Below are 26,313 nucleotides of genomic sequence, written 5' to 3' on the forward strand. Positions count from 1 at the left end.
ATACAGGGGACAGGGCTGCAGCTATCCTCTTGTGTTGGCAGAAGGATGCTGTGGGTGATGGCCAAACACCTGTGAACCTTCTTCAGCCCTAGCAAATATTGACCCCTCTAGAGTTCAAAGAAGGTGGCTTTCTGGTGTACAACAGGGGGACAGTGGCACCCAGAAACCAGGGTCAGGGGAGGTACTCACCAAGACGAGGGGAGGTGATGGTGTTCACATTAATCTTGTCATTGCAAGCCTCCATGTGGCACTGTCTGTAGGCTGCTGGCTTTGAGAGAGTGGGGCACTCACTGCCATGGCGTCCAGTTACCTTGTGCATGCATTGTACCACACGGGACTGGAGTCCCTTCCCGCACGTGGATGAACACTGTCAGAGACAGGGACAGCCTGAGCTGAGGGTGTATGAGGTGGCCCTACCATAAAGCTGCTCCTGGGCATGCCATTCCCAAGTGTCTGCAATATCTGAAAGTCAAGGATGCTCACTGCCTGCTAGAAGAGTTGCTTCAAGATGGCATGCTTATGCCTCCCCGAAGTGTACACTGAATCCCTAGCGCCCAGTGGCTGGGACAGGCAGTTGAGGCTTTGGCCAGTCAGTGGTTAATCTTGATCACCACCAACTTGATGGGATTCAGAATCACCATGGAAAAAAATCTTTGGTCATCCCTGTGAGGTAATAATGACTAGGTTGGGGTGAGATGTGAAGAGCCACCTTTAATGTGGGTGGCACCATGGTGTGGGCTGAGAGGTCCTGGATTGAATGCGTTGAGCACTGGTATTCATTACATACCACTTCCTGACTGTGGGTACAATGTAACCAGCTACCTTAAGCTCCTGTCTTTCCCACCATGAAGGATTGCACCTAAAACCTTAAATATCAAGTTGCTTTTGTCTGGTATTTTGTCACAGCAATGTCACTGATACAGAGGTGATTAGGCAAGGGCACCCAGGACGAGTTAGTGACTCTATAAGAAGAGAAAGACTAGAATGTTCTCACCACAAGATGGCTCCCTGCAAACCAGGGGACATTAGCCCCACATGTTGGTGACACTGGCATAAACACAACAGCTCTACCAGTCTTTAAAAGCATAGCACAGCACAGAAGTATGAGCAAGATGAGATACTTGATAATGACAGTGTCCTTAGCTGCATCTACCACACACAACATTTTCAGTGGTTAGAGTATCATATTACTTAGGAAAGTATTGTCAGTATCTCATGTCTGTAGCCTCTCGGGACTGCATGAGGAGTTCGTGTGCAGTGCCCTTGGCCCTTGAGGTTTGTGAACGTGTATTCCACGTTGTGCAAGGACCAGGTTCCCTAACACTTTTCTGAGCCCCTCCCATGTTAAGTGGCACATGGCCCTCTCCCCCAATCTGGCCCCTTGGTTCTTCCTCTCTCTAGGGTCCTGTGAACCATTTCCCCACGAAGTTGGTTTCTCCTCAAGTAAAGAACGACAGCTATGTGCACACCTTGTTCATCTGGTGTCCCCAGGGCCCCCACTTCTCTGATTTATGGGGTCCTGAGAACACTCTGCAAAACTTTAATACAGCCCAAGCTGCACAGCAGCCCAGCTGGAGTTAATAACAACGCCTGAGGTAGGTAGAGAAAGGGACTGTCCTTAAAACGCTGTATGTGCAGAGAAAGCCAGAATATGTGCCTTCTGTCCCCCTGGAGTAAGCAGAGGGCCTTCCTGGGAGGTTCTGGGGAGTCACAGGCTCAATGCAGGCATTGGTGCACCATTTTGCCCAGGGAGGCATTGCCAACTCTCTTTCAGAGACTTGTGGGAGCCTGGGGACTTTGCCTTCCTGTCTAACAAGCAGGATCACGCTGGTATTTTCACTTTAAAGTGTAAACATTCAAGGGAAGGCTGCTTGGAAAGATCAGCAATCTTCAAATCACAAAAGAGGTGGGAAAGCTCCCCTCTGGGCCCCTCAGCATGTTCAAACCAGCCCAGGCTCTCTCCCTGACATGCAAGGCTGGCCCTAAATCTGGCTTCATGCCCAGTTCTGCATCCCAGATACACCCACCAGAGGCTTCCAGCTGCCTGGAGAATTCATCCTGCATCACCAGTGCAGATTTCTAGGTGCTAACCTTAACCTCAGGAATCAGTACCGGGGTTCATGGATGTCTGAGAGTTGCTGAGGCCATACAAGGAGGTTCCCACTAGTAGGGAGCCCTCAAACATGAGGCAGGTACTAGAGCAATGGGGACTCTAGTGGTGTCTTGCAGGAAGCTAGGATCGGCTGCAGGGGTAACCCAATGAGCTTTGAAAAAAAAATCTTGCTGCCTTAACCCCCACAAAGAAATGCATCAGGGAAGGCCCAGGATATCGCTGTTTTGTTTTTAAGTTCTCCAGGTGGTTGCAGTGGGTACCTGGTACTGAAAGCCCCTGACTTAACCTGAGTTTCTGTGCTCTGTAGAAAATGCAAAGGAATCTTCCTATGAAGCCATCATGTATTTCTATCCAGCTAAGCAGAATTAAGCTAAAATGACATCCAGCTGCAGTCCGGACTGCTGAGTTTATGTATAGCTGACAGGTGTTCTCAGACGGAAGCCATGATGGCTCCCCATTAAAATAACACTTAATGTTTTGGTAAGAATTAAACTGTTCCGAGTTCAAGGGCAACGAGGCATGCTTTCAAGTATTTCATAGCCAAAGTACTGTTTGGGAAAATGCCACTCATTTGAATAACCTCAACCAAGGTTCATTGTAGGTCTTACGAAAGATGGCCCAGAGGTTTAAAAAATGAAGAAAGGAAAAAAAAATTAGCTTTCTACTTCTAGAGACAGGATTTCACAATTGCAAATAGAGAGGGGTGACATAAAATGTATAAGGACCACTTATCAAAGTTGTTACACCTACAGAATCCGCTTGAATAAGGTCAGTGGCAGAAAGGTCCATGACACTGATCAGAGCAATCACAGCAAGGAAGAAGTCACTCCAACTGGTACAAAGCCATGTCAATGCAATGTCACACTGATCTGGAGCCATCCCATCAGGCGATGAAGAGTCAAAGCTGTGCCAGCCAATGCAAATGTATGGGAAGGTTGTGTCCTGAGGGAGCACATCCCGTTCAGAAAGTGGTTTCTCAGTGAAGCTAGATGGCGATGTCTATGCATGCCCTGACAAAAGTGTGTGTCTGGGGAGATGATGGAGCAGATAACACAAACACCCTACTATGATACACAGAACTGGTATCTGAATCAGTGGTGAGTTCACAAGGCTCAACTTAAGCTAAGAGAAAATAGCTTATGTCTAAATCCAGATGCCTAATATACACGCACAGGTTTAAATCGTTCAATTAGGGCTAGTGAGATGGCTCAGCAGATAAAGGGGCTTGTTGCTAAGACCAAGGAGAGAGCTAAGTCTCTCCCTAAGTTTCCTCTGATCTCCATATGTGTGCCTTTAGTATCTCATACTCAGGAAATAAGAAATAATAGAGAATTCCTACTGACGATCTTTGAGTGGTGGGCCTTCTGCATTTTGGTTTGAGCCTGCCTCTAGCCTAAGAGTCACACAGCTCACAGTCTGGCTGGAAAGGTCCTTGGGTACAGTGTATCATACCAGGGAGCTGTTGGTGGGGGATGGGCCTGTTGGTACCTTGCAGGAGTCTGGGATATCACAGGCCTCAATAAACATTAGAACTGTTATTACTATTAACAGTAAAGCTGAGGATAAAGCAGGCTTGCTGGGAGGCTGCAGGAGGAAGAGCAGGAGGCTGTCCTCTTCCTTAGTTCCCTTGGGCTATGGCACTGTCACTAGGATCTAGTTCATGTTTGACCTGGCAGCCAGATCTCCAGGAGCACAATTAGGGACCACTTTGGCAGGAAGGGGCTGCTTTGCAATGGCACCTTTCTGGGACCCCAGGCTCAAGTTACAGACAACAGAGGCATGCTGTGAATTCCATTCTGTGGTCTCCCCTGAGGCCCCAGCCTTAATTAAACAGTGAGGAGGCTTCAGTGTCTCCTGATAGCATCGGATTGTGCCCCGAGCCTTGCTGGGAAGCCATTTTTCAGGCTTTTACAATCTAAGCAAACACATCTATAAAAACGGAGCCAGTCTTGTTTGAAGATCTCTCAGGGCTGCCCCCTCCTCTTTCTTTAAAGTGGCTCATTCCATCAAAATTTAATGTGACTCCCTGAGACAGAAGTAAACCAGCCATAAATTCACCAAGGAAAGTTCCTTGTCAGGCTAAGTAAAGGAAGCTCTCCTCCCTGTCCTTTGGAAGCAAAGACCTATAAAACACTTTGTATTCTGCCTGGTGACCAGGCAGCCCCAGCATCCTTCTGTGGCCTTTCCCTGGGCTGAAAGGGAGAATCAAAGACACCTGAGGCAGAGGTGCCACAGGGGGAAACAGTAGTGGTATAGAGAGTTTATGGGCTGAACTATGGTTGGGTGGTAGAGCACTTGCTCAGCATGCAGGAAGAGAGAGACCCCGGCTTTCATCCTTAACCACAGCACAGGATAAAAAAAAAAAAACAAAAAAAAAAAACAAACTAATGGCATTCTACCACCACTATGGCAAAAGTCAGGATGGAGGCCCAGGAAGCAACAAGGGAGATTAAATTTGGATTTTCTCATATGCTTTTCAAAAGCAGAGTACAAAGTGACTAGGAAAGAGATTTGTCTCTGGGAAGAGAAGTCCGGGCAAACAAGAGGAAACAGGTTGTCGAACCCTTGTGACACTGTGCAGCAGCAGTATTGCTTGGCATCTTTCAAATAACAGTGATTATAATAGCTTTTAACAGCAGGACCTGGGTGTTGACAGTGTACTGGCTTTGGGATGCTCTAGTTCTCACACTAATAGGTGCTTGGAGCACAGTAGATGTTCCTCTGTAGGAGATGAGGTGCCAGCCTTTCAGAGGCAGGGTGTGAGCCTTGAGCCTTATGATGCCATGGCTTGACCATCCCCAGCAGGGAGAAGTCAGCGCCACCCCCTCCACAAGAGGCTCTCTCTGTCCTATGACACCCTCCCGACAAGAAGGAACTGTCTTAGTGGTAAGGAATTGTAAGCACTAAATTCTAAGGGAATGTTTTCAGGATTTCACTTTAAAAATGCTGTAAGAATCTTGTGAGTTGAAGGTATCCCATGGGAACTCATTTGGGGAGTAGAGGAGTTCAGGTCAGGCTGCCCTGCCTGCCCTGGGACTAGGTAGACTGAGGCAGGAAGGAGCTCCTAGGGCAGCAGGAAGCCACTCCTAAGCCTCTTGAGTGAATCTGAAATCCAGCCTTCCTCGGGCAGGTTCTGGATAGGAGAGATGGAGAAGGAGCCCCACAGTAGCTCTGCCTTGTCTGAAGGGTGCCTGGCTGGTGAAATGTCATTAGTTCTCCAAAGACTTTTCTGAAAGGTTTCCCTCCAGACTTGGCAGGAACGGCACAAACCTGGGCAGCTGTTGAAACCTGAAATAGCTGGTCTGGCCAAAACTGAAAATCTCCACCATGTTCATGCTAACTCTGACATGGAAGAAGTTAGACTCAAGCATGCACATGCACACACTTGCTCCCCCTTTCTCTTGCAGCCTTTCATTCCATCTTGGCTTGCCCCCCAGTGCCTCTCCTTCCTCTGAATTTGCAATCTGACAGCCCTGATTCAGGTTGAGTCTTTATAGCCAGGGAACTAGAAAGCATGATGGCCCACCCATGATCTGCATGGGCTGGGAGGTCCTCTGAGGATTGGCATGGAGGAGTCTGCAAGGGTGGCATTCAGTCCCTCTCTTCTACCCATCATCACTGTCTTCCCATCATCACTGTCTTCTCCATCCCTGGTAGTGAGAAGCCATGTTTCTCCAGGGAAAGCTGCGGACAGTCTAGGAACCAATGTGAGTCTCAATTTCCTCAAGTAGAAAACTGCAGTAGATGTTTGTGAGGGTCAAATGGGGTCACATGAGTGGATGCACTTTGTCATGGATTCTGCCCAAATAAATATGACCTTCCACCGGCACCTCATTCAGGACTCCCCAAGATAGGGGCTCTCAGGATCACATAGTACTGAATTCATGCTGCTCTTAGAACTTAGCATACCCTTGTACTGGTCAGGATGCCATGGAGTGGTCTGCCATTTGTATCTCGGTGGGTGAGCATGCCATCCACGGCAGATCAGTGGCTTAGGCAGGGCTGGCTGAGAGTCACAGTAATCTGGCCACAAGCCCACAGCAAATAAAGATGGCACCAATGCAAAGCAGAGGCTCTGAAGAGGCACAGGGCAGACAGTTTTCTGTAAGCACCCCTCACATAACACGGTTGGCTCATTGTTAAGGCCATGGCACTCCAGCCCTTATCACCCTGTCAAGAGCAAGGAAAGGGTCCAACAGCTCCATGCCCTGGGAGCATCCTGACCACAATGCTTGTACAAAAATGACAGCATGGGCTCCTCTACTTACTCCTGGGTTCACTGCTTGTGCTGGCTAGTCTTATGTCAACTTGACACAAACTAGAGTTATCTGAAAGGAAAGAGCCCTAATTGAGAAAATGTTACCGTAAGATCCCGCTGTAGGGCATTTTCTTAGTGATTGATGGGGAGGGTCCAGTCCATTGTTGGTGGTCCCATCCCTGGGCTGGTGTCCTGGGTTCTATAGAAAGCAGGCTGAGCAAGCCATGAGAGGCAAGCCAGTAAGTGGCTCCCCTCCATGGCCTCTGCATCAGCTCCTGCCTCCAGGTCCCTGCCCTGCATGAGTTCCTGCCCTGACCTCCTTTGGATGATGAACTGTGATGTGGAAGTGTGAGCCAGGTGAACCCTTTTCTTTCTGATTTGCTGTTTGGTCATGGTGTTTTGTCACAGCCACAGAAACCCTAAGACACTAAGATATGAACTCATGGATATTTCTGCTGCCATTTCCTGTGGTGGCATATTATTCATGACTTTTTAAAGCTTTCCAGGATTCAGAAAGCAAAGTCAGCCACAAGCCATAGAAGCCAGGTGCACACTTTAATCCCAGCAGCCAGAAGGAGGTGGTGGTACATACTTTTAATCCCAGGACTTAGGGTTAAGAGGTAGACAGATCTCTGTGAATCCAAGACCACCCAGATCTATACAAGATCGATCCATTCCTAAAGAGAAACAGCTCCCACAAAGATGATCTCAGCACCTGGGATTACGCGCCTTTAATCCCAGGACTAGATGGGTATATAAGACAAGAGCAAGGTCCCAGTATCAAGGATTCATTCTCCAGTCACATTGAGAATAGGAGGACATTAAAGTCTCAGGATTCTCCAGCCACGCTGAGGAGAGGCAGCAGTCTGAGGTTTGGTGGGGCCAGGATGGCCTTTCAGTGTGAGGTAGAGAGCAAGCTGGTACCCAGCTGCTTTGCTTTTCTGAGCTTCTGATTGAAGTTTGAACCCCAATACCAGTCTCTGGGTCCTTTTATTTATCATATTACAATTTCCATCTCACAGATGGGAGGAGGCCAGGCCACTCGAAGACCGGTAGAGATGGCTCCTTTGGGGCTTTTTAGAGGCCCTGTAAGCCAGGCCAGCTCCTTAGGGGTGTGTATGTATGTGTGTGTGTGTGTGGGGGGGGGCCCGTACAGGGTAGCGGAGACTTCACTGCTACCAAGAGGCCAACTGACATTTTAATCTTTTTGGTAGAAGAGACATCATATTTAACGTGTTAGGTGTCAAACTCAGGACAAATGGCTAACTGAGGTGTGCATTCAAAATACCAAAGTGGATTCTGGCCACCAGTCTCCCTCAGTCTCTACCTATTACAGAGTCACCCTAGCTGGCATACTCCACCCTCTACCCCAAACTCTCCAGCCTTCCCCCAGTTTCTCTGATTCCTATAGAACCCTGCCATTTTGGCTGTTCTGATCTCTTGGTCTCCTGGCTTACTCCTGGCTTCTCTCTTAGCATCTCTCCCTCACTCCCTCCTTCAGTCTGGACCCTTCCAGATGCCTCAGGATGTTCCCTCCCTCATCTTTACAATAAACCTTAACCATACCTAGTGAAGGGCTCTAGTGGGCCTGAGCATGGCAAGCATGGCTCTGGCAGGCCTTGCCCGCCCCCCACCAACCATAGATGACATTCCTGTAGCTAGCCACCTAGGACTAGTCCCTTATTTGTCCACTTCCTCCCCTTATGGCTGGCTGATCACCAAAGTCCATCAGTCAAAAGCCCCCTTTTGGCTGCCCTAATTAACATGCCCAGTCAAAACACACTGACTCATCCTAACACAGAGGTTTCCCCTTTATAAACTTCCTTAAAAGATTTGTTGATTTCTAGCATTTTTTTTGGTTTGTCTTTTCCTCCATTTCTTTAATTTTTTTTTGTTTGTCCTTTCTTCCATTTCTTTAAGGGATTTTCTCATTTCCTCTTTAAGGGCCTCTAATATCTTCATAAAGTTGTTTTTAAGGTCATTTCTCTTCTGCTTCATCTTCATTGGGATGTTTAGATCTTGCTGATGTAGAACCCCTAGACTCTGGTCGTACTATATTACTCTTTCTGTTGTTGAATGTGTTCTTATACTGTGGTCTTCCTATCTCTTCTTCCAGTGGATGCAGGTGGGGCCTCTCCCAGTGGGTGTGGTGCCAAGGCTCCAATGGTAGCAGATGCTGGATGGTTTGGTCTGCCCCCAGGTCTCTGGAGATTCAGTGGGGGTCCTTTTATAAACTTCTATTTGCCTATGGACTACACATTTCCCAGCTTGCATACTTCCTGCCACCACAACATACCTTCTTAAAACTGGCAAGGCTTTCCCTGCCTTCTGTTCTCTCTCCACAGCCTGGCAGTTTTGATTCTCCAACAAACCTTGCTTTTTGTGTCCACCCCCCCCCCAGTTGTCTAGTTTGGTGCGTTCACTGAACTCTTGTGTACATACAGATGCTAACCCTTAGGACAGCATCTTCAGGTATTCGGTTTCTCCTATCTATCACCTCCCTGGGACAGGCTCACTTTTCTCACAGCACTTGGGTGAAAGTGACCTAAGACGGGTAGGAAGAGATACCTTCTGAGAGCCCATTACAGCCTCCTCTCAGTACTAGCTGTGCAGGTATTGCCTTCCACCAATTATGGGGCTCCACTAATGTGAGGAGACTAGGATGGCCCAGAGTCTTAGTCTTCTAATTCCCATCTAAGTTGCTTGCCTGTTAGTCATAGGAAAGTAGTCCACAGCTATTGGTTTGAAAACATAGCAGACTCCATGGGCAAAATAGCAAGCAACACTCCTTGCCAAGTGGTATGGCAGAGAGGACACCGAAGTCCTAAAACAGGTTCAGTCTGAACAATAAAAAACAAAACCATGGGGAGGGTCCATCCCATGGTGCCCACATACATTGTTCCAGTCACCTGGAGAGTGAGGTCAGGGGCCCCATGGGGAGTTATAGTTATCATGGGCACATTTATACCTGGATGGGGGGCTGTTCCCAGTCCCTAGCCCCGGTGGTGGCAGCAACAGAGAAGGTGGTGGGGTAGACAGCTTTGGGGTTGGCTCTTGAATGACTTCTATGTTCCTTCAATTCCCCTTGTTCCAGGCACATCCTGTGTATACTTGCACAGTTGTAATCCTGCATCTCTAGTTTCTGATCTGCACGGCAGAGCAAACCTTCTGCAAGGCCTAGCTTGATGCATGGAGTTAAATCTCTGTAAGGGTGTGGGGCTGGCGGTGCTTTGTCCAGTCCTGCTGTGGATAGGATGGGGTGCCTAACTCTGGCCACTCAGCCTATAGAGTGGCCAAGATCTAGGGATTATCTTCTATGGTTGCTTATTCTTAATGCCAGGGACAACTGAACAAGCTGGCTATGTTAAGGTGGGCACCGTGCTCCCACCACAAGTTGCCCTGAAAAGCCAAGAAGCGTTCACTAACCAAGGCACAACTAGGAAGGAGAATGCCTCTTGAGACAGGTGGGTGAGGACCTGCAAGTTTGAGGGATATTGTGCTAACATCCTCAGGCAGGGAGGGACCTAAGAGTAACGGAAGAGGGAGCCAAGTGACCAGTGATTTTGCAGACCTTTTCTTATTTCTAAACATCTTTGGCACTTTGCTACTCTTTGTACCAGAAATTCAAAGTCTTTAAGAAGACAAAAGTGCCTACTCTGGACTCAAAACCAGAAGGGCTGGGCTGAGAAATTAAAGCATTGGGAGGGAAGTGACAGACTGCAGTACCTAAGGCTTATAGGCACCAGCCCTTGGGCTCCCAAAGCTACCATGTCCCCGGAGCACTAAACTGGGCTTAAGAGCTTGGACCTTGCCTGAAGACTGCTAGTGAGGGGTTTAGTTACCTCAGTCTCCTTTTCTGAATAACAGGAGTGATGAGGCTGGCTGGAGAAGAATGGGCATGTGAACCACAGAAACAAAGCAAAGAAGAAACAATCTCTCTGTAACCCCCAACAGTAGATGGGCTTGTGTGGAGCCAGAACTCACCTCTGCCTCATGTCCAAGACTCCCATAGAGGCCACCAATCCCTCCCAGGCTGGGTCTGGATAGCCTTGGTCAGGGAAGCTTGACTAATGAGACCTGGTCAAGTTGATGAGAGCCATCTTGGGACCTGGAACTGAGTGACGTGTTTTTTGCAGCTGAGCTTAGTTGTCTAAGAGTGTCTCTCCTCAACACTGCATCTTTGAGCAACAGGCAGGGACAGCCTTTGTGATTCCCATCTTGGAGATATAGACCAAGGATGAGAGAGAGACACACACACACACATACATGGAGTCAAAGCACTGAACCTATCGATTGCTGTCTCCACTCAGCATAGCTTCTCGGGGTTGCAGAGTTCTTTTGCAATGGCTATGAAGTTAGATTTCTTCTACTTGAGATTTATCCTGGTGGCCCCATGCTGAACTTCACTAACTGTCATGCTTCTGGGACATATCCATTTTGTTTGGGGGGGATAGGGAGGGATGAACTGATGACCTTAATTGCCTTTCTTTGGTAAGAATTTGTCAAGGATTAATATGGTCTTCTCCATATTCAGTTATCCACAGGCTGCATTTTGGTACAGCAGGAGACACTGGGTTGTTTAGCACTGGAAGCTTTTGGAGACTTTGCACCCGGATATAGGCTGGGACAGCATGGACATTTCTGTAGGTACCAGAATCTGGAGGTTCAGCTTTCTAGTGGAGAGGCCACTCCTCCTCCCAGAAGCCAGAGGCAGAACCAAACTGACTGCCTGGGACATATTGCCAGGTTTTATGGTGAAACCCAAATCCAAATTTTCAGGAGCCATTTTAACCATGTTTAGACATCAGCAACTGATTCTGAAATCTTCCAGTCCTGACTGTGCAGGCCAAGCAATTGCGGCTGCTTCTGGGACCCTTGGTGAAGACACCAGAAGTGTGGAGAGGTTTCCAGTTGCCAAGACTATAAGGAAGCGAATGTATTCTCTTCATTCATGAGATACTGAGTGTCTCTGCAACTGGGTTGTCAGGACAATACACACACTAGTTCTTGCACAGGCCTTAGTCCTCAGTAAATATGAACCATTCAAAGCTACCGAAGGTCAATCAGCAAAGGATAAAATAAAAACTATACTGGAGAGCCTTGGTACAGTATACAGGAGCACATAGGTATAGATGCCAGAGGACAACCTCAAGTATGGGTCTTCACCTTCCATCAACATTTTTCATTAGTCAGGTTTCTAATTGCCATGGAATGCACTGATTTGGTGAGGTAGGCTGATTAGCAATAAGCCCCAAGGACCCTTTGATCCCCACTTCCCTAGCACTGAGGTTACAAGAGAAACTACACACCCAGCTTTCACAAATAAGCATCATTTTGGGAAACATTCAACTGCCATTTGAACCTTCCACCCCAGCTCCTAGATTTGTGAGTCTTTCATGATGGGTAGCTATGTGGATAGGCTATGGTAGTTTGCCAGGGTGCTACCAGCATGCTGCAAGGGGCAGCTGGACTAGCGAGGAACACCTGCTGTGTGCTTTAGGCTGCATTTGATTTGCTTCCAAATGCACATACCACAGTAGGATGCTCCCAGCAAGCTGAAACAGTGCTGGCTGATTGAAAGGATCAGGGAAGACACATGCAGGCTCAGCAGTGAGTACAGTTCTGAGGAGTGGGAAAGGAAGTGAACTGGCCTTATTCTGATCTCCAGCAGAACAGGAGTTCATGCTAGCTCACACTGCCATGGCCGAGGGAAACCCAGCACACTGTTCTCACCTTAGACCAGTCCCCAGTTTTCCACTCATAGCAGCCGGAGTAGTCCTCACACGCCTCCTCTGCTTTTGGCCTTGTGGACGCATCACATTTCCCTTGAGAGTTGGTGCATGTCACAGTTCGTTTCTGGGTCCCTTTGCCACAGTTGGAAGAGCACTGCAAGACAGAGTATGGATGTTTAGTACATTCCAGTTCGAGTCCATTAACACTACTGAAATCCCCACTGTGTATCAGGCCCAAGTGGGGAAGCAGACATGATGATTCTACTCAAAAGTGCCTTCCTTAAATGTTCATGGTCTTCAGTCTGTTATTCCCTCAGGGGACCCTAGCCAGGTGGCCAGTGATGGATACAGGAGACTGGACTCAGAAGAACTCATGGTACTTAGGTGGTCAAATAAGGGAAATAGAATTTAATGACCAGATGCCAGGTCTAAAAGATCAATTCAGGGAAAATGTTCAAAGGGCAAGCATAGAATGAGCTGGCAAGAGAAGCAGGAGCCAAGCGGGGGCCTGACAGCAAAGGAGTCTGAGCCAGCTGGCCTCTAGATACACAAGGCAAAGACCTCCATCAGAAAGGAGGCAACGGCTAGAAGCCATGGGTGTTTCTCATAAGCTTGGAATCTAGTATGGATATCAAGAAATGGAGAGGTCAACATTCCACACAGTAGCATACTTTACTTATTAGAAGACATGGTAAGAAACAACTTGGAGAAGGGATCTGGGCAGAGCCAGAGAGATCACTAATGATGATCAAACCCTCAAGAACCCGAGACTGCAGTGTCCTTATGCAACAAGGACCAACAAAAGCCAGGCAGTGGGGTTGCATACCGTTAATCTCAGCACCTGGGAGGCAGAGGTAGGCAGAAATCTGATTTTAAGGCTATCTTGGTCTACAGAGTGAGTTCCAGGACTATCAGGGCTACACAGAAAAACCCTGTCTTAAAAAAACAAAAATGCAAAAGCAACCCCCCCCAAAGAAAAAGGAGAGACAAGAGTCTAAGGAGTTGACAGGACATTGGGACACTGGGATATGTTGGGTCCTGTCCACTCCATTGTGCGAAGGCATACTGCACTGGCTGGTGAGAGCACTTAATACATTTCTCAAAGTAGAAGGCAGCTCAGAGAGGCCTTGTGACCTCCGGGAGATCCTTACTGACAAGAGTGACATGTTGGTGGATGAGCAGAGGGGGATATGGTCTGCAGCCCTTAGTCAGAAAGCAGAAGGAATACAGACTGCAGCTCAGGGAGCTCCACCCCCTTTTAATTTGTTATGTGTGACTCCAGGAGGAGCACCATTTTCCCACATAGAAGTGGAGGAGGCTAAAGGCTACATTTGGCGAGGAGATTTCAGGCTAGCTCAGTTTAGTATGTGTAGCAGCCCATTGCCGTGCCTGAGGGATAATGAGCTAAACTTTTTAAAAGTTCCATCACGTCCAGAAAAAACAAATACACAGAGGGCAAGCATTATTCTTGACATTTTTTAAAAAGTTTACTTATTTTGTATACAGTGTTCTGTCTGCATGTATGCCTGCAGGCCAGAAGAGGGCACCAGATCTCATTACAGATGGCTGTGAGCCACCATGTGGTTGCTGGGAATTGAACTCAGGACCTCTGGAAGAGCAGTTGGTGCTCTTAACCTCTGAGCCATCTCTCCAGCCCCTTGTCTTGACGTTTGTGTTACTGATGTTTATCCTAAAGTTGTACCTACCTACCTTCTTCCTATGAACTTTTTATTTACAATTTTATGTGTCTATGCCTAAGTGTATGTATGTGCCTCACACATGTGAATGGTGTCTTCAGAGTCCAGAAGAGGGCATTGTATCCCCTGGACCTAGAGTTATAGACAGTTGTGAGCCACCATGTGCATGCTGGAAACTGAACCTGGGTCCTCTCCAAGAGTTGCCCGTGATGTTAACCACTGAGCCACCTTTCCAGCCCTGTCTGAACTCTTCCTCCTGTGGTACATTGAGCTTAATCTTGACTGGCTTGCCTCAAAAGGCAGACACGTGCCTCAGAACAGGTGTCACCTGGAAGATCTGGGAAGTATATGTATATGTGTGTGTGGCACTGGTAAAGGGCTAGGTGAAAGTGACCTCAAGCGTAAGGGGCCACTCCATAGCAGACTCAGGACATTGGGCCTCTTGGCCCAGTAGGGCCATTGCAGTGAATCCAGGTCACTGTAGTGATGGTTTCAGAGTCAGCACAGGACACACCAAGACCAAGTCCTCAGCACTAAAGAGATTTACTTTCACCAGAGGGACAAAGACTGCCTCTGGATAAGATGGAGGCAGATGTGGCTCACAGGCAAATGGCAGTTTATAAAGGGGAGAGAGTAAACCCCATGTTAGAAGGAGCTGCTTTGTTTGGATTGCATGTTAGTTAGGGTAGCCAAAAGGGGGGCTTGGTAGTCAGCCTCAGGAGGAGGCAGTGGCTAAATAAGGGAATAGACCTTGGTGGCTAGCTTTTGGGATGTAATCTACAGTTTAGCAAGGAGGAAGGAAAAGGCTTGCTAGAGCCCTTCTGTTTCTATCCCGAGAGGCTGTCCCGTTTCTCCATGTGGCCATTTCCTGACTATTTCAGCAACTCTACCTTTACCATTGAACTTGTGGGCTGTGTCCTGGTACCTGTGTCCATAGCTCCTTAGCAACTACAGGGCCAAGTCACCATCTCTGCCTGTGGCCATTTCCCGTGTCGTCCTATTCTAGTTTGTGTTCCCTGCCACTCTCTGGAGTTTCAGTCACTGCTGTCCAGCTGTTTCCTTGGCCAAGGCCTGGCTCTGCCCTCTATGATTAGCAGCCCATTCCCTTGAGGCTCTCAGCCCTGAGGAAGGGCAGGTGCAGTAGATACTACATAGGACCCAGGAGGGTGATAATCTGTCTCTCTGTATTCCCCCTCAGGATGGGGCCAAGAGGCTGAGGAAAAGAGGGCTCCCAACAACCTCTAACTTCCTTCTGATATTTGATCCTCCTTCCATTAAAGTCATGAAAAAGCAGGGGAGGAGGTGGGTGGTGAGGGTGATGAATACTTGGGTGAATAAGTTTCTAAGTCTCTTACCCCATAAAAAAGAGCCAGTTTCTAGCAGAAGGGCCGTAGGCACATTGGCTCATAGCAGAGGGACAGAACACCAGCTTTGTGGATGATTGGGGAGGGCCAATTAGATTCCATGTTCTAGGCTGGTAGCATCAGATGAATCCATGTGGGCACTGGCTCAGGGTTAGAATTAACCATGTGCAGAGGGACAGGCATAGACAAATGTCTTTAAATCCTGTTTTGGTGGGTCATGCTTCCCACATGGTGGTCTTCCATGCTGTAATAGGACTTGGTTCTTTAGCTGACAATGGATTTTATTTCTCTCACAGGAAAGAGTCTGAGTGGAAATTTGGGAACTTGATCTGATGAAAGTACAAATCTTGTTTGATTGAGATCAAGGTGGTCCAAGTCCTGGGTATCACCTGTTCTGGGGGAAGGGAGGGAGGTTCACACGCCTCTGTCTCAAGTACTGAGGAAGAATCCCCATGAATAAGAAACTAGAAACCTAAGTGTATATGAAGAAAAAAAAATCCCAACCAATGTTGAGCACCCCCTCCCTTTTCATCCACTATCATAAAGGGCCCGATGAGGGCCTCAGTCCTTAAATGAGTGCATTTCAAGATTTGCCTGAAATCTTCAGTTTAGAGCAGCCAATGGCAGGCTTTCTGTTCATTAAAAATGTCTCAAATACTTTTTTATTCAAAATAATTATGTTTGGCAATCAAAGGGAACTTTAAAAATATTTTCCATACTGAAGAGTGTCTTGGATCTAGCCTCCTTAAGTTTCCTAGACTACTCCAGGTTTGGTGGAACCAAGAGAAGTCCATCCCTTTATTTAGCTATTTTTTGTTTGTTTTATATCCAAATAATCAACATAATTGTAATGTCAAGGCAAAGCCCTGCAAGATGACTTCACCAAAGATAAAATGGTATTTCCAGGACCGGCCTTCCTACTTAAAACTTAGGCCTTGACTTTGACCTCTTTCCAACAAGTTTTTTTTTTTGGTGTGAGATTTGTAATTCTGACTTGCATACCAAAGGCTGTCCCTCCCAGAGCCTGACTCCTGCAACCTGCAAGAGCTGCCCTGGCATTGCAGGGAAGACTTTGAAACCAGCTACTCAACTTGACCATACTACAATTCAGCCTTGTCCAAAGGAGAAGGAAAAGGTCAATGGGTATCTAATGTCTGTATGTATATCTATCATCTATGTATGTATGTATGTATGTATGTATGTATGTATGTATGTATGTATCTATCATCTATTGATCATCTGTCGTCTGTCCATCTATCATCTCCGGGTGGGAATTTGCATAAGAAATGGAATCAAATAGTCCTTTCCTAGTGGTATACATGTATCCATTCTCAAAACTACATTATGTCTGTTTTTAGTCATGTTGCTATTTTAGATGGGGCTCAAGGAAATAGCTGGAGTGCACTTGTGAGCTGATCATGTGGCAGAGAGGACTTGATACATGGGGATGAATTACGAATTACCCTGGAGCAGGCAGCACACAGTAGGCCCTGTGGTTAAAGCCTACAGGTCCTTGCATGGCTTCAGCCTCAGTGGCAAGCCCAGGCACTCACCTCTGACCACTCTGATGCCTCCCAGATAGACAGGCAGTCCTGGCCTTCACAGCTCTGTACTGATGTCGGCCGGGGTTCTGAGCAGTAGAGGGGCCGAGTAGTGACATGTGTGCCGTTCTGTAGCTGGTACATGCAAGTCACCTCCCGATGTTGGACCCCTTTCTCACAGGTTGCCGAGCAGGCGCTCCACTGACCAGCCACCCACCTGCATAGAGGGAAAAAGGACAGTAAGAAAATAACCTGGAGGTGGGTCAGTAGGGAAAGAGACAGATCTAGAGAGCTTTGTCATCAACTCTGGAAGTAATTCAAGGGTTTCAGAATAGAGGGTGCCCTGGGCGGTCATCTAGTTCAGTGGCCTCTTTGGGATAGTTAACTTTCTGCTCCAACACTCCCATGGCAGGCTAAGTAATATTCCAGCTGATCTCTCCCTCCCTGGAGTGGGATCATATACCCTATCTGTTATCGTAGCACATGCTTAGTTCCATGGAGTCTGAGCGGACATGGAACTGGTCATGTCCCAACAGCAGATTAAAAAAGATATTTATGTGTGTATGTATATGTGTGTGACTATACCTACATGTGTGTTTGGAAGCCAGAAGAAGGTATTATTGTATTCCATCTCTTTTTCCCTATGCCTCAGGGGCTAGGTTGGTAGCCAGAAAGCTCCATCAGTCTTCCTGTTGGCATCTCCTCCTGGGGCTGGGGCTACAGATGTTTGTAGAGACAATCATCTTATTATATGGGTGCTAGGAGGCAAATTCTCATCTTCCTAGTTGTGGACCAAGTATTCTGAACCACTAAGCCATCCCACCACACCCCCCCATTCAACAGAAGCTTTCAATGTAGTTATGAGGTTGGCTGATTCTGTTTCCTGCCCTCTGCCATGAGAACCCAGCACTGTTTTAAGGCAAAGTGATATTTGTTACCACAGCTTTAGCAGACTGATACAGCCTGCACAAAAGCCCCTCCAATTCCTGAACAAGTACACCAAGACCAGGTCCCCCCTGTCCTCCATGGCCCGAGAAGCCTCAAGACTAGCGACAGTAACTCTTGACGATGGCCTCTTGTGGGTCACTGGATAACAGTTCCAAGGATGGCACTTGAAAATGCTTTTCTAAAACTGTCTACTCATCCACTGTTTCAGCCATCCGTGAATGCGTGTCTTTCTGTTGGCTTCAGGGTATTGGGAAACAACTGAGAAGTTTGGAAATCACAATTCAGCAGGACACAAATGAGAATGCTCTTTGGGGGATACCAATGAACTGTCCTGGCTTGCTCCTTGGGTGATGAGCAATCTTAAGCCATCCTTCCTTGTATATTCCTAGTACCCAAGAGCTTAATACTTGTCAAAGCAACTCCAACTCTAGATGGTGAGCATGGATTGCATTCCATTCTTTATTAAGATAGCTTTGAATGCCATTTAATGAGATGCCACCAGGCCACCCCACTCTTTAGAAACATTGACAGAATTGAGTGGGCATTCGGTGGTGTCACTCATTTCTCTTTCTCTAGTTCCAGCTAGCAAATTTCTTCCTGTTGGATCCATCACTGATGAAAAGGGATAGAGATGTCTGCCTACTGTGTGGTGTGGAAGTGAGAAGAGAACATACATTGTTTACAGACTGTTGATCACACTATCTAGCCTATATCAGCCTATGTGCCCTCAGCTCCGTGTACACTGAGCACATTCAGCTCTGTATGCCCACAGCCCTGTGTACATTCAGCTCCATATACACTCAGCTCTGTGTGCAGTAAGCTCCTCGTACACTCAGCCCTGTATACATTCAGTCATGGTTGTGCTATGATTTCATTGGTAGGTGATGGGAAACAGATCAATGAATAAGTATTTGATTCAGTAGGTACTGACTGCTCCTACAGCACTAAAATAACATCTCATATTTCTTGCTGTTCTAGCCTTTGAGGTAAGAGGAATTTTCAAGCCCTCCTAGTTGTCATGTTCTGATCAGTCATTAATTCTCTCCAAGTAGATAAATAGAAGACATGGACTGAGTGGCAGGAGAGAAGGCAAGCATTTGTTTTGAAATAGAGATACTGTCTTCATAAATGATTTCTAGCTTGTGTTACTTCTTATTTAAACACTTTGAAAGATGACTATTTATGTTAATGTGTATGTGTGTGTGCCTCTGTGTATGTCTGTGCACCGGATGTGCAGGCTCCCTTGCAGGTAGGAAGAAAGTACCATATTCCTTGAAACTGGAGTTCCAGGCACTTGCGGGCTGCCATGTGGGTTCTGGAAACCTAACTCCTGTAGAAGAGCAGTGAGCACTCTCAACTACTGGGCCAATTCCCCAGTTTCTTATTTCTGTATTTTTAAGCATCCAGATCACGCCTCTGTCAGCTCTATTCACTGCTCTGCTTATTTTCTTTCTCCCAAGCTGACTCCCAAGTTGACTGTCCCAACTGCTGCAATTGACTTTGGACTTATAAATATCAGGTGTGAGGCTGATGCAGCTGAGCTGACCCAAGCTGGAGAAGCATCTGTGCATCTGTTTGGTCTTTTGTATTTCCCAAGTTTGCAAAGAACCTCTGCGCCCCACTCATGGCACTGTGACCCCCTTCAGGGTCTACCAGATGTACCTTCAGTCCTGATATCTATCTCTCAAGATGCCACTCTCCAGTTACTACCTACATTCTGAGGGTCTATAGTCATGTGCTCAAGTGAATGTGGTAAGCGACTCTGGTTCATAAGGATTGCACCAGGGGCTCACCCTTTTCAACAGAGTCCAAAATGAAAACAGAAGGAAGGAAATGTTAACCCAGCTTATAACATGGGCAGATTTTGAAGGCATGCTGAGTGAAATAAACTCATCACAATGACTACACTTACATGAGGTACTGGAGTACATGTGGTGGTTAACACTGTTAACTTGGTAGGATCAATGAAGAGACAAAACTTTGTGCATGTCTGTGAATTATTTAGATTTGGTTGAGGCGAGGTAATCTACCCTAAGCGTAAGCAGGGTCATCTAAGCTTGAGTCCACACTGATAGGTGGAGACAGCAAGGGGAGCCTCAGCATTCATTTCTTTGCCTCTTGGCTACAGAAATAATGTGACCAGTTGCCACATGCTTCTGCTGCCATGTTTTTTTCTGCCATGATGCACTGTATCCCCATGCTTAGAATGAAAATAAACCTTTCCTTAAGTTGCTTTTGCCATTTATTTTGTTGTAGCAATAAGAAAAGTAACTAACTCAGCAGTCAAACTCAAAGGGAGGAAGGATGGAATGGGCTCAGCCAGGGGCTAAGGGGGTGGGGAGTTTATACTTGATGGGACACTAGCAGAGCCCTCCTGCTGGCAGCACACCTTCCCACCTGAGACATGTGCTGAGCACTCTACAGGGCTCACTATGCCACACGTGCAGACCTTTCAAAACTTATTTTGGCTGCTTTTTAGGTAGACGTATGTCTGCTGCTCTTGAAAAATACCCCAGTGAGGCATGAGAAGAAAATGAGTTTCTACACCCTTCACCATCCTTGTTACTGGTTTTTGGCAGCTGAAAACAACCATTTCACTGGGAGAACTATGGCTGTAGAAGGCCTCCCTCGCTGCCTTAAGCACTTGGATACTACCATCCCACTCAACACTTCTGTGCAATCCAAGCTCCAAATCCTCAAATGTGGGAAAGGTGCTCTGCAGGTTTGGGATATTTGCATATATATCAGGAGATCTCCCAGGCATTAAAAATCCCAGTTGAAACGCAAAATCCATACACACACACACACTCAGCCTGAAGGTAATTGTATGCAGTGTTTCTAGTGTTTGACCATAACCTGTTACTGAGGTCAGGCATGGAATTTTCCACTTAGGGCACCATGTGGACACTGAAAGTTTTCACATTTGTGGCATTTTTGGATTTTGGAGTAGCCAACTTTAGCCTGTACTTGAAAGTTATACTATTCTAATTAGATATTCTGGGTAGATCAGTAGCTATAATACACACACACACACACACACACACACACACACACACACACACACACACACACACACGAGCTTGAGTGTGAGTACTTGTGGGGTAAGAATTGTGCCTCTGAGGAGATGAGGAGACAAGGTATGATAGGCAAGGCCAGGGAGGGCGGGAGGAGCATGCAAGAAGGGAGGCTACCTGCAGTATGGGGGTTGGGTGGACTGAGCCACAGTCTCTGTGTTTGATTATAGGACACATTGTGGGTGGGGTGAGACCTGGGAGGGAATGGTGACATTTGTGGTATTGTACAGCAATTTCCTCCCCATAGAACATTCCATCTTGGGAGAAGCTCCTAAGATTGTCAGTTCTAAATGAGGCTCATTAAGATTCAGGAAGTACAGTTTATCTCAGGATGTTCCTGAAACTGACCCATCACACAAAGCTCAGGCCTCCCCAAGATTATACAAGCAGTAAACACTGCTGGGAGACACCCTCCAATGAGCCATAAGAGATACCCTCCAGACTGTTGAGCCACCTGAAGCTGTACAGTGGGGCTCCTAGATCCTAACTTTTGGAGCAGTCACCCATACTGGGGTAGGCTTTGGTGATGCAGCTGTTTTTGGGTCATTTCTGCTCCTACAAGTAACCCCCTCACACATATTCCTGTAAGTAACACCAATAAGCTTATTAGCTACCAAGTTGGACTTTGGTGGTGCCTTAGTTAGGGTTTTTATTGCTATTAAAAGACACCATGACATCAACTCTTATAAAGAAAATCATTTAATTGGGGCCTATCTTACACTTCGGAGGTTTAGTCCATTATTGTCATAGCGGGAAGCATGGTGACAGGCAGGCAGACATGATCCTGGAGAGGTGGCTAAAAGTTCTACATCTCGATTTGAAAGTAGCAGGAAGAGTGATAAGGGGACTGACTGGCTTGAGCATCTGAAAACCTCAAAGCCCATCCCCAGTGACACACTTCCCCCAACAAGGCCTCACCTCCTAATGGTGCCACTCCCCATGAGTCTATGGGGGCCATTTCCATTCAAGCCTCCACAGGTGGTATCTGTATTTTGGTCTGTTGTCAATTCCCTATTTTGGGGTGAGTAGACCTTTGTTCAGAACTCCCCAGGAATAGTGTTACACAAGTGGACATGCCTCAGGGAGGGTAAAGGACAGAGGCTGGGCTGCACACTTTTGTAGACAGCTCCACAGACCTTCCCTGTTGGGTCTTACTCAACTCTAGGAGAGGCCTGACAGTGTGGCCCGGTAAGGAATGTGAATCATCACTTCTGGGTGGTCTGGAATTGGAGGCAACAGCACAGAGGACTGGGAGAGTCTGATCATACATACAGAGTATAGAAGGACAGAGTGACGAAGGGACAGAGAGTAAGGGGAGGTATAAGAAAATGGCAGATGGGAGGCATGTAGATCAGCCAATCAGGAAGCAGGTACTAGAGACCATGCTAGAAGGCTCCTCTCCATCTGTCTTTGAACCAGCCCTCCTCCTGCTTGTCTCTCAAGTAGCTGGGATTACAGGCATGCTCTGCTACACCCATCTTGGGGCTCTCTTTTTCAGTCATGTAAACATCCTTCCATCCATGGTCCATTTGACTCACTGCACCTTATGCCCTAACAGCAAGAGATGCTGACTTAGTGAAGCCAGACACTCTCAGCTTCCCACATAGTAACTACCTGGGTCTGATGGACCCAGACACGAATCCTCACTCCACCAGCTTGCCAGCTCTATGACCAAGAAGGGTCCACAGCCCATCACTTCTTCATAAAACATAGGCACCATTGGCGCCTCATAGGCTTGTTGCTAGATTGGCTGTGATGGACCTTTCCTGAGGGCCTGAGAAGCTAGTAAGTTTGCCATGCCTCATGCCTGACAGATGTGTGGTGGTTGAGACCATGTGTGGTGGTTTGAAAGAAAATAGCCCGCAAAGGGGTTGGCACTATTAGGAGGTATGGCCTTGTTGGAGTAGTTATGGCCTTGTCACTGTGGAAGCAGGCTTTGAGGTTTTGCTTAAGTATCACTCAGTGTCACAGTCTACTTCCTGTTGCCTTTTGATCAAGATGTAGTCAACACCATGCCTGCCTTCATGCTGTCATGCTCCTGCCACTGTGATAATGGACTGAACCTCTGAAGTGTAAGCTTCCACCTCAATTAAATGTCTTCCTTTATAAGAGTTGCTGTAGTTACAGTGTCTCTTCATAGCAACAGACAACCCTAACTAAGACACCATATAACTATTATTTAAAATGTAGACATTGGTTCTGTCAAGAGGAGCTCTGCTTTCCCAGGGATCCCTGGGAAAGGCATCTAGGTGGCCATCCTGAAGCAAGATTAATGAGGTCCCCTGAAGTTAATTTTTGCCTAGTTCTTAATAAGTTTGTATGATTCAGATGGGAGGAACAGCGATATCATGACACCACCACGACCAACCACCCCTGCCTGAGGACTAGTTGCTCAGGGCATCTTACTTCCTTGGAGCTTTGGGATCCTCATGCCTGGGGCAACAGCAGAGCAGTTTGAATATTATTTGAACAGCAAGCAAAGTATCTGGGGGCACATAGCACAGGGAAGTCTGAAGGGTTGTGAATCCACTTTTCCTGGTACAGGACTTCTGTCCCCTGGTATGAATGCCCAGCTAAGAGAAAGCCAACACTCTGCTCTACCTCACTGTGGTGACAAGATCTTTCCTAGGATACCTGTGACTGTTCACTATGTGTGCTGTTGGCCTGGGGAGGGCAAGTGCAGAGTCTTTCCAAGAGCCCTTCTTCCTTGTCTAGCACCAACCAACAGGACAAGGACCACATGCAGCCCGGAACCTACCATCTACTCAGGACTGTGTCCCCTTCCCAGCTCCTGGCAGACTGGAGCTAGCAACTCTGAGAATGCTCAGACAGCTTTCACACATGCCATTTATAGTTTCTGAAGACAGGAGAACACTTTTATTAAACAGATGTGTGAAGGAGGAGCAGCAAAGAGTTGCAATGGTGACCTAAGGAGCCTGAATGAGATGTTCTCCTGGGGGAATCAACAGGGCCCCTTTACGGCCGCTATACATGAGGCTTCAATTCTGCCTCTCTCCACTTAAACTCGAGAATTATGAGTTCTCATATACCATTCCCTGAAAAGTAATATTATTCACATATTTGTATTTTAAAAGAGGAAATGAAAATCCAACGTGCATCATGCTGGCCTGTGGGTATGAGCACTCCTAGAAGCAGACCTTTCTGTTTGCAGAGAGGCCCAGCAACCCGCGATGTTCTCCTTAGCATGACCAGCAATGAGCACTCTTGAAGGAAACAAGGCCTTACAGAAGTGACACAATACAGCACTGGCCCCCTGACGTCACTTCTGATGAAGTCCTAAAGGTCTGTCTGTGTTGTAGCATGAATCATTGTTTCCTTTTTTTCTGAGGCTGAACATAGAAATCAATCAGGAAAGAGACAAGGCCAAATCAGATAGTGGGCAAAAACTAAGGGAAAAAAATCACAAAAGAAATATAAATGCTGCCTAAACATAAAAATAGACAAATTGGTACACAAGAAAAAAAATCTACTTATCATTACTTCCTGTCTACAAACCAGCAACACTAGAAAATAAAACCAAGCCAGATTTGTCTGTTAATGACAAGATGGGAATTCCTACAGTGGTCTCATTTTACCTGGTAAGGGATAGTTGCCAGGTGCTAGCCCAGTATGGCCCTGTGGTGCTGGTGCCTAGTGCTGGCCCTCTTCCATCTTAACAAGTCAAGTTAAGAGAGCAGCTTTCTTCTGAGTTTTTAGATGTTGGACTCTAAAACCTTAGGCCGCCTGTGTGGGCCAAGTCGTGTCTGCTGAGGAATTTGGCCCTGTGGCCTCCAGTCTGGGACTTTACACTTTAATATCCCAAGCTGGCAGCTGTGGACTCTCTGACCCAGGCCCTCAAAGGCCAGGAGTGCATCGCCTCCATCTCCCATCCCAAGGAGGCATGACACCACTGGTTGTCACATGCTACTCCATCACTTTCTCCTTGGATTTCATCCTTTATTTCTCTATGATACACTGATGCTATATTTGCCTTCAGGTTGGCTTAACAACAATGAATGATGAGACATGGTTTTCCCAGGATGTGCACTGAATGATACCCAATAGGAAGGAATACTAAAGGTCCAAACTCAGAGCTCTGTAGGCCATACCCTAGGCAGAGGTCCCTGCACAGCTTCCCTAACAGCCTGGTCCCACAAAAATTATTCAACATGAAAAGTGCAGGCAGATCTCCTCAGCACTCCGCCCTGTGGCTGTCCTGCTTTGGCTACACAAAGGCTCAGAATTTTACAAGACTTGGGAACTATTCCTAGGGGGAGTTCTCAAGGGTTAGAGTGCGCCAGCTCTGCTGCTTCTGGAAGTGGGGCTGAAGGGATAGGCTATTACAGCTGCAGGATCTGCAGGTCCAGAGGCCACTCACACCAGCTGTATACCCTGCAAGGGCTCCAGTGCACAGTTCTCAGGGCCAGGGGTGCACGCTCTGCTATACCTTACACTGCAAGCCACACACTCAGTCCTGACTTCCCCAGAGCATCCATTCAAAGCCAGTAAGTCTTTTTAGCAACACTCCAAGGTGAAGGCTCACTGCTCCAGTTTAAATCCCTGGTGCCTGTTAATGTGCCACCATGTTAGAAGTGGTGGTTGGTGGTCGTGGCTTCTAAAGGCCACATGGTTGGTGAACGTGAAAAGAAAATGCCCCAAGGTGACAGACAGGCAGGGTGGAGCCATGTGGACACAGCTGGTGCCTGGAGATCTCAGCCCTGAGTCAGTGGCTGGCACTGGGCAGTGCTGACCTTTTCATGACTACAGTGAGCAAGAGTACCTGAGGAGCATGACACATCACCACAAACCTCAGTGCAGATGGCAGCTGGGGCAGTTGTGACTCTGACAGCCTCCATCCTGACCTCCCTGGGCTGTGGATGTTAACTACTCTGCCTTCTCTTTCTCCAGCTCCTCTTCTAAAGAAAATCATCACTCTCTTCGGTCTAGTCTTTGGCTCTTCAGTTACCATGATTTTTTTTAAAAACAGAAAATGTGGTTCCTGGGATTGGGGAGATGGCTTAGATAATGAGGTGCTTGCTGCATAAACATGAGGACCTGAGTTTTACCCCCAGCACCCACATATAAACACAGGGATGGTGGTGGTATGTTCCTATTGCCCCAGAGCAGGGCAGAGGACACAAGAGGATCCCAGTAACTCCTCCATCCCAGACAGTCTACCCAAATCAGCAAGCCCTGGGTCCAGTGAGGCTCACCTTAAAGAATAAAGTGAGGGAAAGACACCTAATGCTGGCCTCTAGCCTCTGCTCACACACACACACACACACACACACACACACACACACACACACACACACCAGCCACACCACACACAGACCCACACAGTATACACAGACATACTACACACTTTATAGAGACAGAGACAGACAGATATACACACACCCCACAGAGACAGACACCTCAGACAGACACACACACACACACCCATAGAGGAAAATATGAAAATGTGGTTCCTAGGACACTGGGCCTCCAACTCTCTACCTTGAAACCCTGCTGATGTGGCTGGAAGCTGTAGTACAGCAGAAGTCCTGCCATGGCTGTGGTGCTTAGCAGGTGTGTATAGTTACA

General features: G+C 47.2%; 1 protein-coding gene across 1 annotated transcript in view; it reads right to left on the minus strand.

The window, feature by feature from the left end:
- Adamts17 (ADAM metallopeptidase with thrombospondin type 1 motif 17) overlaps window positions 1–26,313 on the minus strand; it is a 307,289-nt gene that overhangs the window by 1,283 nt on the left and 279,693 nt on the right. Inside the window, exons 20-22 of the mRNA XM_027408107.2 lie at window positions 16,718–16,922; window positions 12,105–12,257; window positions 190–367 (exon numbers count right to left, since the gene is read on the minus strand). Coding sequence (XP_027263908.1) covers window positions 190–367; window positions 12,105–12,257; window positions 16,718–16,922 — 536 coding nt within the window. The remainder of the gene's footprint in view (window positions 1–189; window positions 368–12,104; window positions 12,258–16,717; window positions 16,923–26,313) is intronic.

This window comes from Cricetulus griseus, chromosome 3, assembly GCF_003668045.3.
Source record: "Cricetulus griseus strain 17A/GY chromosome 3, alternate assembly CriGri-PICRH-1.0, whole genome shotgun sequence".
NCBI lineage: Eukaryota > Metazoa > Chordata > Mammalia > Rodentia > Cricetidae > Cricetulus > Cricetulus griseus.